The sequence below is a fragment of the Callithrix jacchus genome, chromosome 16 (assembly GCF_049354715.1).
Source record: "Callithrix jacchus isolate 240 chromosome 16, calJac240_pri, whole genome shotgun sequence".
Lineage (NCBI taxonomy): Eukaryota > Metazoa > Chordata > Mammalia > Primates > Cebidae > Callithrix > Callithrix jacchus.
In genome coordinates this window covers 20538583-20552594 of record NC_133517.1, presented here as the reverse complement: position 1 = coordinate 20552594, position 14012 = coordinate 20538583, and the positions used below count along the sequence as shown (strand labels likewise).

General features: G+C 35.9%; 1 protein-coding gene across 3 annotated transcripts in view; it reads left to right on the top strand.

Moving 5' to 3' along the window:
• CYP7B1 (cytochrome P450 family 7 subfamily B member 1) overlaps positions 1 to 14012 on the top strand; it is a 199781-nt gene that overhangs the window by 159787 nt on the left and 25982 nt on the right. For all 3 annotated transcript variants that reach the window (XM_035276952.3, XM_078352526.1, XM_008982700.5), the window contains one exon: positions 8238 to 8374. In XM_035276952.3, coding sequence (XP_035132843.2) covers positions 8323 to 8374 — 52 coding nt within the window. In that variant the 5' untranslated portion in view covers positions 8238 to 8322. The remainder of the gene's footprint in view (positions 1 to 8237; positions 8375 to 14012) is intronic.

Sequence of the window (14012 nt, the reverse complement as noted above, 5' to 3'; positions counted from 1 at the left end):
TACTAACATCTTAAAGTAACATATACCAGACTTTTCGTGTTTTGCAACTACTTTGTAAAAATCAGTTGTCTATATTTGTATAGGTCAATTTCTGGGCTCTCTATTCTGTTCCATTAATCTATTTGTTTATTCTTTCATCAATACCACACTCTCTTGATTCTTATGGTTTTATATTAAGTCTTGATGTGAAGTCGTGTAAGCCTTTCCCCTTTGTTCTTTTCCTTCAGTATTGTCTTTTGCCTTTCCATATAAACTTCAGAATCAGTTTGCTAATATCCATAAAAGATCTTGCTGGGATTGCATTGAATCTGTAAATCAAGTTGAGAAGGGACTTGACAATATTAACTCTTCCTATCCATGCACATAGAATATCTCTCTATTTTAGATCTTTGATTTTTTTAATCAGTTCTATAGTTTTCTTCATATAGATTTTAAACCTATTTTGTTAGATTTATACCTAAGAATAATTTATTTACACTGTTAACTTTGTATATTTTGTTTTGTATTAATGTAAGTAGTCTTGTGTTTTTAATTTCAGATACCTATTGTTAATCACAATTATATAACAAAGGAATTGACTTTTGTGTATTAATCTTGTATCTTGCAACTTTACTATAATAGTTTATTAGTTCTAAAATTTTGTTGTTGATTCTTTGAGATTTTCTATGTAGACAATTATGCCATTTGTGATGGTAGTTTTATTTTTTTATCTTTCCTTCTTTCTTCTTTACTTGTATATTTTAAATTTCATTTTCTTTTCTCTCTGCATTAGCTAGGACTTCCAGAATGATGATGAATAGCAGTGGTGAGAGGGACATTATTGCCTAATTTGTGATCTTAATGGGAAACATCTACTTTCTCACCAATAAATATGATGTAAGCTGTAGTTTTTTTGTAGATGTTACTTATGAAGTAGAAGTTCACCTCTGTTTCTATTATGCTAGGATTTTTATCATGAATGGGTGTTGGATTTTTTTTTTACATTGGTTGACCTCTTAAGATTTTTTGTTTATTTTTTTGTGGTAACACACTTAACATGAGATCTACTCTTAACAAATTTTGAGGTGTACAGTACATTACTGTTGACTATACCTATAATGTTGTACAGCAGCTCTCTAGAACTATTTCATCTTGCTTGACTGAAACTTTATGCCTGTTGATTAGAAACTCTCCATTTCCTCCCTCCCCCTAGTCCCTAGCAGGGACTTTGTTTTATCAGTTTGGCTATTGTAGATATCTCACATAAGTGGAATCATGCAGTGTTTGTTTTTCTGTACCTGGCATTTATCTCATTTAGCATAATGTCCTCCAGGTTTATCCATGTTGCCTCATATTGCAGAATTTCCTTATTTAAGGCTGGATAGTATTGCACTGTATGTATATACCAAATTTTCTTTATCCATTCATGTGTCAGTGGACATTTAAGTTGAATCCACATGTTAGCTATTGTGAATAGCCCTGCAAGAACACAAGAATGCTAATATTTCTTTCAGATTCTGATTTCATTCTTTTTGATAAATATCCAGAAGTAGATTATATGATTGCTAGATGACATAATTTGATTTTTTGATTTGATTTTTAATTTTTTTGAAGAAGCTTCATACTTTTCTTTATAGCAGCTACACCATTTTGGAGTACCACCAATATTGTACAAGGGTTCTAATTTCTCCACATCCTCAGCAACACTTGCTGTCTTTGCTTTTTAGGTAATAGTCATCCTGAGAGGTGTGAGGTGCTATCTCATTGTGAATATAATTTGCATTTCCCTCATGATTAGTTATATTGAACATTTTTTCAAATACCTGTTGGCTACTTATATGTTTTCTTTGGAGAAATGTCTGTTTAAGTACTTAGCCCAGTTTTTAATTGGGTTAGTAGGACTTTTTACTATTGAGCTTTAGGAGTTTCTTATTTTTAAAAACATTAACCTTTATCAAATACAAGGCTTGTAAATATATTTTTCCATTCTGTAGGTTTTCTTTTGACTCTGTCAGTTGTTTCTTTTGCTATGCAGAAGTTTTTTCATTTGATTTAATCTCATCTGTTTATTTTTGGTTCTGTTGCCTGTGCTTTTGGTGTCATATCTGTGAAATCATTACCAAGCCAACATCAAGGAGCTCTTACCTCATATTTCCTTATAGGAGTTTTAAGGTTTTGGGTCTTACACTCAAGTCTTTTTCTCATTTTGAGTTGATTTTTGTAGGTAGTCTAAGATAAAAGCGTTTTGGATTTTGTCAAACATTTTTTCTTTATTGATATGAGCGGTTGATGTTTTTCTTTAGCCTGTTGATATAATAGATTACATTAATTAGTTTTGGAGTGTTGAACCAGCCTTGCATACCTGGTGTAAATTCCACTTGTTCATGGTGTATAATTCTTATTATACATTGTTGGATTCAATTAACTATTATTTTATTGAGAATTTGTTCATCTAAGCTTATAAGAGATATTGGTCTGTAATTTTCCTTTCTTGTAATGCTTATAATGCCTTTGTCTGGTTTTGGAATTAGGGTAATGCTGGCCTCATAGAATGTGTTAGAACATACTCCCTCTGATCCTATTTTTTGCAAGAGGTTAAAATCAAAGTTTGGTGGAATTTGCCAATGAGCCCATCTAGGCCTGATGTCTTTCCTAGGTCACCATCCTTCTTAGATAGCCCCAGCTTACCATGATGCAGTCTCACTATTCCTCTGTCCTGTCGCTTCTTTTCTTCTTTCTCTTTCTCCTTAATGCCCCAACCCCCACATTCTTGTTCACTTCTTGTATAGACTAATCTCATTATCTTTTAAAATTATCAAACATCCAATGAAACTTTGCTTCTAAATAAAGATAGTTCTTTTTCTGAAAAAGCTCTTTGCATAGCATATTTTCGCCGCCTCATCTGAAGTTTATCTGGGCATTTAGCAATTTTACTTGACTGATGCTTTGAAGGATTAAGAGAGCCTTCAGACCTGGAAAGATATAGATAAACAGAGAGAGCTGACAAAGAAAACAGCTCAGGCAGAGAATGAGTAAGCGAAATCACAGATGTGCAACTGCTTATGAAATATGAATGGCAGGGAAAACTAATCCTGCTGTGTGTATCAGCTACTTTGAAATACTCTTGTCTCAGTCTGAATGATAAACCACCAAGGTTGGTATTAACATTCTTCTTTACAGGTGAAGACACTGAGGATCTACATAGATAGTGTACCAGATTTAAAATTTCCCCATGAGTCAGATGTGTAGAAATGTAACTTTATTTCTTCATATCTGAACTCAAATTTCTCTTGAGTCCTGATTTCTGTTAATGACTGAAAACACTGAAGTGACAATAGTTTGGCCACTTCTGGTTTAAAACCTAGTCCCTTTGGTAAAACTAGTAAAATTTAAGAGTCTCTCTCCCCTTCCTTCCTGCTGATCTGGTGAGTCTGTTGTGCAATTGTTCCTGTTGGTCTTCTTTGGTTTCGTCGGGGTGCCTCCTCAGATACCTTTGCGCCTAGCCCTCTACCTTTCCATTTATTGCTGAAATGTGCCCAGTTGGTTGTAAATCTCACCCCATTTCCTGGCAAAGCAATACACTGTGGCTTTGTGCTTCCTTGGCCCTACCAGGACTCTCACTGGGACTGCCGGTCTGCCTAGACTCAGCCATGTCTTCCATCTACCCCTCCTCCTTTGGGATCTCCCATCCACAGCCTTGTATTGAGATAATCCTCTTCCCAATATCCTGACAAACATACCAATTCTTGATTATCAAGAATTGTTGGAACATTTCTAAGTTTCCTTGTGCTAACATCAGAGTGTGGGGATAATGAATGTTTCAAGAATTCAGTTCCAAGAGACACTACTTGAGGCAAATTACATTTTCCATTGAGATTGTTGCCAAAGTAAGTCAAAGAAAGGTAAAACACAGCAGCTCCAAAAGTGCCTTGCTCAAAAAAAAACGTTGTTTAAACATTCAGAATTATCATCAGATACTGTAATGTGCATCAATTGTGTATTTTCTGAAATTTTAACCACATACACAAAAAGAAAATCCTCATTAACTCAGGAAAAGAAAAAAAAATAAGGCACTGTTACATATATTAGGTCATCTAATACAATATGTTACATCTTTAAACACTTTTAATAAATATGTAATTTTATTTTTTTCTAGTTAGTGTGCATGTATAAAGGTTGCTTACCACTTACTTAGTAGGTTATTGCAATAACCTGAATGCCTAGCCTGAAATGATTACAGGAAAAATGGAAAAGAAGAAACTACTCTGACAGGTATAGATTGCTGTAGGAAGCCCTGGGCTTTAAATGTCCAGGGGAAAAAAATGTGCAGTAGGTCACTAGCCAAGTTTTTAACATATTTATTTAACTACAGGTATAGCATAAAGCTGAACTTCAAATATTATGAGAAATTAAGTATTCTGTGTTGGTCTACTCTTTTAAATTTCAATGTACCTCTTTTTAACTGAAATGTTTCAAACCTCTTTATATTTTACATCCATTTATTTCACTTTTTTTTTTTTTTTTGCGATGGAGTCTTGCTCTGTCACCAGGCTGGAGTGCAGTGGCGCAATCTCGGCTCACTGCAACTTCTGCCTCCTGAGTTTAAGCGATTCTTGTATGTCAGCCTCTTGAGTAGCTAGGATTACAGGCATGCTCTATCATGCTGACTAATTTTTCTTAGTAGAGACAGGGTTTGACCATGTTGGTCAGGCTGGTCTCCAACTCCTGGCCTCAGTGATCTGCCCTCCTCAGCCTCCCAAAGTGCTTGCATTACAGGCGTGAACCACCACTCCCATCTCCAAAATTTGTTTCCAGATACATTTGGACCATAGATGACATTTTGCATACACTAAGATGTGCCCTACAACATGTATGAAAGAAACTGCAAGCACCGATGCAATGGTACATGCATAGAACTGGGTTTAGTTATCGAGAGCATGTATAAGCTCAAATTTGTGTGATTTCCTAGATGTGTTCTCACAGTCCCTTAAATAGTAATGAGAAGATTTGAGGAAGTGCATATTGTTTGAGATTATGAGGGAGTAGGGAACACAGCATTTGTTAGCTCCCATCATTGCTTTTGTACCTATTTAAGTTTTGGAACTTGATCATCCCCAACAAGCACTAAGCATCCTATATCCTCACTCAGCAGTGCCCAGTATGTATTTCATTTTCAAAGTCGTAGAACATGAGAGAGACAAATAGCAGTATTTGTGCTGTGCTGTGTGTCAGCAGGCCTTTCTTGATCATTATTGTGAAGTCATTCCTCCCTAAATAATTTTTACGAATATACTGATGAAGACAGATTTCTGTTATCTATCTTCGATGGGTCATAAGTTGAACTAGCACTATATATTTTTCTGAAAATATGCACAATTGTGACATGGTGTTTAATAGTCTTAAGCTTAGTGCTGCCAAAATAAACACAGCTGTAAGAAATGATGACCCTCTCATCTTTGTAACAATAAAATAGCTTCCTAATGTGCTTCCCTAACTCTGAATGTTAAGTTAATATCCCTTGGATTTCTGAGCCCCATCCTTTTCCCCCCGCGGAAACCCCATGAAGAATACAGCTTTTGACCGAATGACAGAGCATAGAGGATGAAATTAGTTGCATTAAATTAGACAAAAAGCCTTTCTAAATCTTTGTCACAATGCAACATTCAAGCAACATTAAATCAAACAGAGTACAAGTAGACCAAGGAAGAGAGTCAATATTTTGAAAAGAAATTTGATAAACTAGATCACTTGCAAATTTGAAAGGGTCATTGATAGATAGCATGTGAGCTGTAGCAGTTTGTAACTTGAGGAGCCTACTCTATAGTCACATGTGCAGTCTATTCTTGTTCAATCTTCGGATATGAAATTAACTGAACCAACAGTTTTATTGGTTTTCTTTTATTTCTCATAAAAGCAAGTCTTCATTGCTAAAGGCTGCATTCAAGAAAATAATGGGGAAAAGTATGATGAGTAAGACTCCCATTTCTGTGCAGTGTTTCTTGTTTTCCTATTTCTAAGTATATGCATTTAAACAAGAGCATACATTTGGTAAACTGGCATTAAGATAAATTGTCTTCTAAAAAGAGAACACAAAATCCTTCCTTTATTTCTATCATAACTTGGATTTAACAGTTTTTCCCCTGAAAGATCTGAGTTTTATTTTTGAAGTTTAATTCTACCATGTTGGGTTGTGGGAAAATAAAAGTCTCTGATAGAGTTAATCTAGCTACATAAAAGTCTGGCTGGGTATGATCATAATCTTGATCTTTGATTAGATCTGAGCTAGTAATATCTTGTGATTAATCAAAATGGGTTACACTGCATGTAGCCCAAGTCATCTTCCCAGATGGGCTCCAGAATCAGAGTTCCTTTGAATATTTGTTTTAATCCTTTCTAGGATAAAATGGCTTTGTTTTCTGTTTTTGTTTCTTTTTACCTTTTTTACTTTAAATCAGATTGAGATCACCAAATACATAACTAGGAAGAAATTTTGAAGTATAGTCTTGCCAAGATTACAGAAGAACAAAGAAAAAACTTGTTTTTTAATGGATAGTATTCAAAAGGATGCTTTGTACATTAAAAAATGCAAATTAGTAAAATTTAACAAATAATCTTATTCATTTGTAGTTTGAATAAAAAACTTTATGAAAGAATATATTAAAATAGACCTCAAAGAAATAATATGGAGATTTTCATAATTCTTAAGATTATTGTTTCTCTTCTGATTATGCATTTCCCGTCTAATTCACATCTGATAACGAAGAGCTTTACTTTGGCAATTAAACTATCCAACATTGAACACCCAGGGCACAGCAAGAGGCCTCAGATTCACATGTACAATGTCTGTCAGCTCTAGCAGTGAGCTGCTTTGATGGTTTTTTTTCCTAGGTCCACAGGTTGACCGACTAATGTTCCTGCAGGGGTCAGAGTGCAGCTTGGGGCTCTAGGTCTTGCATCCTGGTGCTCAGCTTGTCCTTGCCTGACTTTAGGGAAGTTTGTTGACCTCTTAGGCCTTGAGAACTCTTACCTGTAAAAATGAGAAATTGCATGAAAGCCTCCAAAATGCCATCTAGTTCTAAACTCGGTGATCAGTCAATTCAGTGAAAAATTGCACAATAAATACTTTAATATGACTTGCACATCCTAAAGAACACATCTCCATTTGCTATGTTAAGTACACTTAAGCGGTTTAAAAAACCTCAAATCCCATAATGCATCGTCCCTCCACACCTGTATGGTCTAAGAATATAATTGAAGGTTTCTTGAGTTAAAAAAAGAAAAAAACTTATAGCCTTTATTTGTGGAAAGACCTAAATGCCTGTAAATGAGTTGGAATTTAAAATGAGTGGAGTTAGTCTTACTTGGTCTACACATATAAAAACATTATGCTAAATAGAAAACAAAATAATCAGTAATTAAAACACATTGTTTAATGATTTCTGACAGCAGCTTGACTAGAACTTAGCTTTGGTCTGTTCCACTGCACATCATCAAGCACATAGTAGAAAATGCAAATATTAGTCAAAACTAAGTTTAGGTCTCATTGACTAAATTGATCAAGCAGCATTTATACCATGACTTGTGAAAGACCAGTAAAATCAGGCAGCTGATCATTTGTTTTTTATCAGTATTATGCCAAACTAACAATTCATAGAGTAAATTATGTCAAACAGTTGATTTAGTTTCCTAGAGATCTCTGTAGTCATAGGTACCTACTTGTGATGATGGGAAACAGAATAGGAGATAAATAAAACGGATTGTAACATAACTATTAATCAGCCATACAGGCCTTGCAAGACACAATTTCTTCAAAAAGTTGCTCACCAGGATGCAAAGGCATAAGAATGACATACTGGACTTCCTGGTCTCAGTGGAGGGGACTCAGGGGGAAGACTGGGATGGGGGTGGGGAATAAAAGACTACACACTGGGTACAGTTGCACTGCTTGGGTGATGGGTAAACCAAAATCTTAGTAATCACAACTAAAGAACTTATCTTTGTAACCAGAAACTACCTGATCCCCAAAACTATTGAAATAAAACGTTGCTCACCAGAAGTTATGCATTGAATCATACATACTGGAGAAGCTCAGTAAACTCATGACTATGATTATATAAGAATCAATGAGTAAGAGAATAGAAAGAAGCAGTGCAATTCATGCAATAAACTTCTAGATTAAATAAATAACCCTCCTGTATTAGAATAAGAATGATTTGATTTTTTTTTCATTCTTTTATCTTTTTTTTTTTTTCTTAAAGGAGACCCGGTGAGCCTCCACTGATAAAAGGTTGGCTTCCTTATTTTGGAGTGGTCCTGGAATTACGAAAAGACCCCTTAAGGTTCATGAAAACTCTTCAAAAGCAACATGGTGACACTTTCACTGTTCTTCTTGGTGGTAAGAAGTACTTTTATACATACCTTATATGTGTCATAATTTTTCACTTTTCTTTAATGTCTTTCTGTTTTTCTCTAGGCGAAATGTAGAAAATGTTGAATATTTGTATATTTTTGTTTTATTTTGTAGAGTTAATGTCAAAGAAAATTATTTTTAGTTCAGCAATCTTCACATTAAAAATTAAATTACAGAACTCTCTTCATGGTACTTAGGGAACCTGGCTTGCCAGCCATCACCTGTCATTTTGGTTTGGTTTTATTTTAAGAATGGTAGAAAGAAAAAAATATGTATATATGTATGTATATGTGTGTATATATACATATGTGTGTGTGTAACTATACAAAAGCTAGAATGTATTTTTAAAATTAATGGTCTTTACTTTGTAGAGCAGTTTTAGGTTTACAGAAAATTTAGTAGTTTAGAGAGTTCCTATATACCCCCTCTCTCCAATCACAGTTTCCCTGATTGTATCTATGTAGTATATTTGTTATGACTGATGAGCCAGTAGTGATCCATTATTAAAAATTCATGATTTACATTACAGTCTACCCATTGTATTGTGTAGTTCTTTGGGTTTTCACAAATGTATAATGACATGTATCCACCATCAGAGTATCATATGGAGTAGGTTTACTCCCCTAAAAACTTCCTGTGCTTCACCTATTCATTCTTCTTTCCCTGCCTCTGAATCTCCAGCAACTACTAGTCAAGAATGTATTTTTCATTTTAAAACTTTCATTGCACTTTGAACTTTAATAAAATACATACGAAAACGCCCAGACAAATGAAGCAAAACCCAGCAAGATTGCTACACACCCCAAACACTCTAGGACTGAGAGGAGAAGCTGGATTGCTCTTAGCTCACTTTTTTTGGGACCCAAACTATCTAGCTGTATCAGCTATCTATTGCTGAGTAACAAAAAGTTTAATGGCTTAATGAAACAACTGGTCTGGCCTGAGTCACTTGTGTGACTTGAGTCATCTGGACTCTGGATGGGGGCTGGATGATCCAAGATGGTCTCATCACTTGCCTGGGTGGGACTGCTTGTCCACATAGTCTTTCATCCTCAAGAAAATTTCCTTACATGTCAGTTAGTGTCTCAAGAGAGTGACAGAAAAAGCTGCAAGTTCTCTTGAGGCCTAGGCACAGATATTGCAAAGTCTCACTTCTACCACATTCTATTAGAATGAGTCACAATGCAGCCCAGATTGAAAGGCAGGGAAAGAGACTCCAGCTTTCATGGGAGCACATACAGAGAGATGGAAGGAATTCATCATAGACATCTTTGTACCCAATCTTCCACATCAGTTTATGGCCTGCTCTAGATATTCTCTCTCTTTGCTTTTGTGTGTCCTGTCTATGCTCTGAAAGCTGAGCGCTACACACGAGATTCCCCACACTCCATTGCTTGCTGAATATTGCCAGTGGGAGGGCAAGAAGAGGCTGAGTCTCACTCCTCACTCTCAGTGGGGCTCTGGTAACACTCCTTCAGAAGTTCACTCTCCTTCCTTCATAAGGTAACTGAAGACATTCAGTATAATCTCCCTTAGATCCCCACATATCTACCAAGTGTACCAACATTTCCCAGTGATCTACCACCTTTTCTCTAATTTTGAAGAATGTTCAAGACACTCCATATCCAGGTCCCCATGACCTTTTCTTCCTGCCTCCTCTGGGCTGGTACATCTTGACTCATTCCTCCCACACATGCATTCTTCATTTTTTAATTTCTCGGGTTCTTACCATCGCTTATAACCATGCCTGAGGTTCTCCTCTAGTTACTTTCTCCTTTTCTTTTGCATCCAGCTCTTTCAAGAGATTTGCATATATTTGCTATCTCTACTTGCATATCTCCTAGAGCCTCCTAACTATAACCAGCCTTCAGCACTACTGAAGTTATTCCTTGGTCCACCTATGTAGTCCTCTCTACACTGCTGATCTCTTGTTCCTTCCTGAAATACTCTACTACTCCTTTACTCCCCACACTGCCCCTTCTGGTTCTTTATCTTGGTCTTCTACATGCATGCCTTTTCTTAGCTCAAGTCTTACACCTTCCTTCAACCAGCCTTGGAAGTTTATGGTCTATTCTTAGAGAGCCAGAATTTTTTTTCTGCCTGTAACTACTTTGCTGAGGGTCAGAGGCAACCTCTGGAAACCACGGTGACTTAATTTCAGTGCTACCATTTTAATGCAGTATTTGGGAGAAATGATACAAATGGAGGAAATTATCAGCATGATTGACTTCTCCCATGGATAGAAAGTACCAGTTTCATCAAAACTTACTTCTTCGCCTGGAAGCTGGCTAAGACTCTTTCAAAAATAATTGTATACATTCTGATTTCAGAAAAATTAAAATGGAAAAAAATCATGCATCTTGGAAACAGAAGAATTGTGGTATATACCATAGTCCTCATGAGGTTCCCCAAGATCAGGTCTCCGCCAGCCTTTCCATCCCAGTCTCTTCCTGCTGCTCGCCTTGTGCTTCACACACTGTGAATGCACCATGTTGTTTGAAATTCCCTCCTTACACACCAAACCCAGTGGGGCCCCAGGTTTTCTTTCTCTTGCTGTTCTTTCTGCCAGAATGGTGTTGTTTACTTGACAGACATGGACTCATCTTCTGAGGCCAGAGTCACACATTACTTCCTCTCAAGAGCCTTTGCTGACTCCTCCTATGTTTGGTGCCTCATCTCCAGGGTGCAGTTACTCCCAGTATCACTTCTGTAGGAGCATTTAATATATTGTGAATTTATTGCCAATTCACTTATCTGTCTCCCTTCATTATTCTGTTAGTTTCTTTATTGTCAACATTTAGTCTAGAGCTCAGAACGGACTGATTCTCAACAAATATTGGATGGTGAAACCCCTAATACCTTAGAGCTGATGAAACACTGGAATACTATACCAATAAAGACCTGAGCTGGTGCTTCTCCTCTAAGTGAGCCTTGGGCTTTATGGTATCAAAACCATATTGTTCACTTGAAAAAAGTTATTCTTACTGTAAATAATGCTGGTATTTCTAATCAGTAGATAGAACAAGTAATTGAAATATTCAGTTTTTCTTTTTTTAATAACAGTGTACAAAAATAACCAAAGATGATTATGTAGAACGTTGTGGCAGATTTGAGTAACTTTATTCACTTTCCAAAAAATAGCCAATTTTAGCTGACACTTGATTTCTTAATCTCACGTACCATGAAGCTGCTGAATTTCTAACATCTAAATAATTTGACCATGGTTATGTTTTTGAACTCTACATTAGACAACTACAGTTGAATGTGCACAATACCTCCCTGTTGCTTCTTACTTGAATTAGAATAAATTCCTGTCAAGAAATCCTGTTAATGTATATGGTTCTAACGATCAGTTTTCAAAGTAGCTCATTTAGAAAATGTGAAATGAAGAACAAAGTCTTCCGCTCATCTCATAATGTGATTTCACTGAGTGTATGTTCTTGCATGATGAGCAAATGATTGTCATCCCCAAAAGTCTCCAGGGACACAGATGTCATCTTAATAACGAAATTAAAAGGTACATCTTTTCATGAGAAACCATGTAAATTCTTGACCTGTCGCAGAAAATAGTTCTCTAATTGGTTTTGTGTGGTGGTGCAGCGGAATCATTTTCCCTAGATGTCACCCTAGCAAAGCACCACTGTACATCACTGTCAGCAGCTAGTGAAATCTTCCTGATAAGAGAGGGGATATGTACATGTGGCCATCCTCATCAAGTACAAAGTTGACTCATATTTCACTCTCCCAACTGGTATTTTCAGCTTGAGATTAAAAATAATTCTACTGAAAAACAAGCTATACACAGAGATTAAAAGTATCTAATTATGAAAATTGTTAAAATTCAAATTTGTCTCTTTTTTTTGGAGATAGGTTCTCCCTCTGTCACCCAGGCTGGAGTGCAGTAGCATAATCATAATTCACTGCAGCTCTAAATTTCTGGGCTCAAGTAATCCTCCTGCCTTGGATCCCTGAGTAGCTGGGACACAGTTGTGTGCCACCACACCTGGCTAATTTTTTTAAGGATTATTTTCTGTAGAGATGGGGTGTCCCTATGTTACCCAGGTTGGTCTTGAACTCCTGACCTCAAGTGATCCTCTGGCCTTCATGATATATTTTTGTACAGGACATTTCTATGCTAAGCAGCCGATTCTCATGGATATCTCTTTGTATAGCACCAAATATCTGAAATGAAAACATCAAAATTCAATTTGTAATGATCCAGCTGTCAAAACTTTTTGTTTGACATGAGGGTGAATGACTGAATTTTTAGAAATGCATTTACCAGCATACTTTGAATTATGTAGCTTTACCTTCGTAAGGAATGAATTTTAAAGGAAGTGGAAAAGCTACTGAGGTGATAAAGGCTCTCGTGCAGGTCATACAGGAATGCTAGAGTTAATATTGTAAGGCCAGTTAGCTCCTAAAAAGGGAAGAGAATGAAATGATTGGCAAGGAAAATGCCAGAAATATTGACCCTACTTCAAATTTACTGCATCTAAGAATGATTTATATTGTATTTTTTGCAGATATGGACCCCATTTTGACATTTATATTTTAGACAAATGGAAACTCTGAAATTCTTTAAATCAATATTTCATATCAACTGCTGACAGCATTCTCTTCTCTTTGGAAAACATGGCAAAGAGTGGTTGTTTTTACCTTGTGATCTTTGTAAACTAGGTAACATGACTGCTGACACTGGCCATTCATTTACATAAAATCACACTGGAGCAAAAGTTAATTTTGCTGCAAGAATACACAGCCTTTAGAATACCTTTTCAGAAGATTTTCTTTGTTAAGAAATTTAAATTCATTTTATGAATGTATATGAGTTTTCCTAACTGTCTGATTAAAGATCACAAAGAAACTCTGGTTTTGCATCTCACATTAGCAGATGGTGGACAGATGGTTTAAATTAATATTAATTTTGGAAAACTTAGCTTAAATTGTTTATACTGAAGATTAAAAGTTGGAAAGCCAGCTAACATCTCCAGGGTTATTAGTACTTCCAAACCCACTTGAAAAGTAAAATCCAGAAAATCAAAACGTCTTCTTCTAACGCAATTCACATCTCAGTCAAAAAGATAGTAGGTAAAACACAAAGCCTTGATGTTGAAGGACACTGAAATAAGAATGAGAAAGAGAAAATACAGAGAGAGTGAACAGAGCCCGGAAAGGAGTGAGATTAGATCTACAAACAAAGCTAATCAGTACTAATTTCCATAAAGAACCAATATACAAACAACTGCTTATATTTTTAAAAAGCAATATATTAGTAATTGATTGCTAACATGAACCATTTTATTCACACTCAAATTTTATTCCTTTATTTGAAATTAACCTCATTGTTTTTTCCCAGGCCCTGATTCCCAAAGGGGTGGGGATAGGAGAGAGGAGGAAAGAGAGAGAGAGAGAATGAGAATGAATGTGTGTATTTGCAATTATTACAGACAAAACAGAAAATGTAACATGGATACAGCCTCTACTTCAGTAGGCCCAATAACAAGTAGCTCATGATGTCATGTCTGAGTATAGTTTTCTCTTTCCACTTAGATTTAGATGAATATAGAAAACTGTAGGAAAAACTTCAAAATATTTTCTAAAGATTTGTGTTTTACAAATT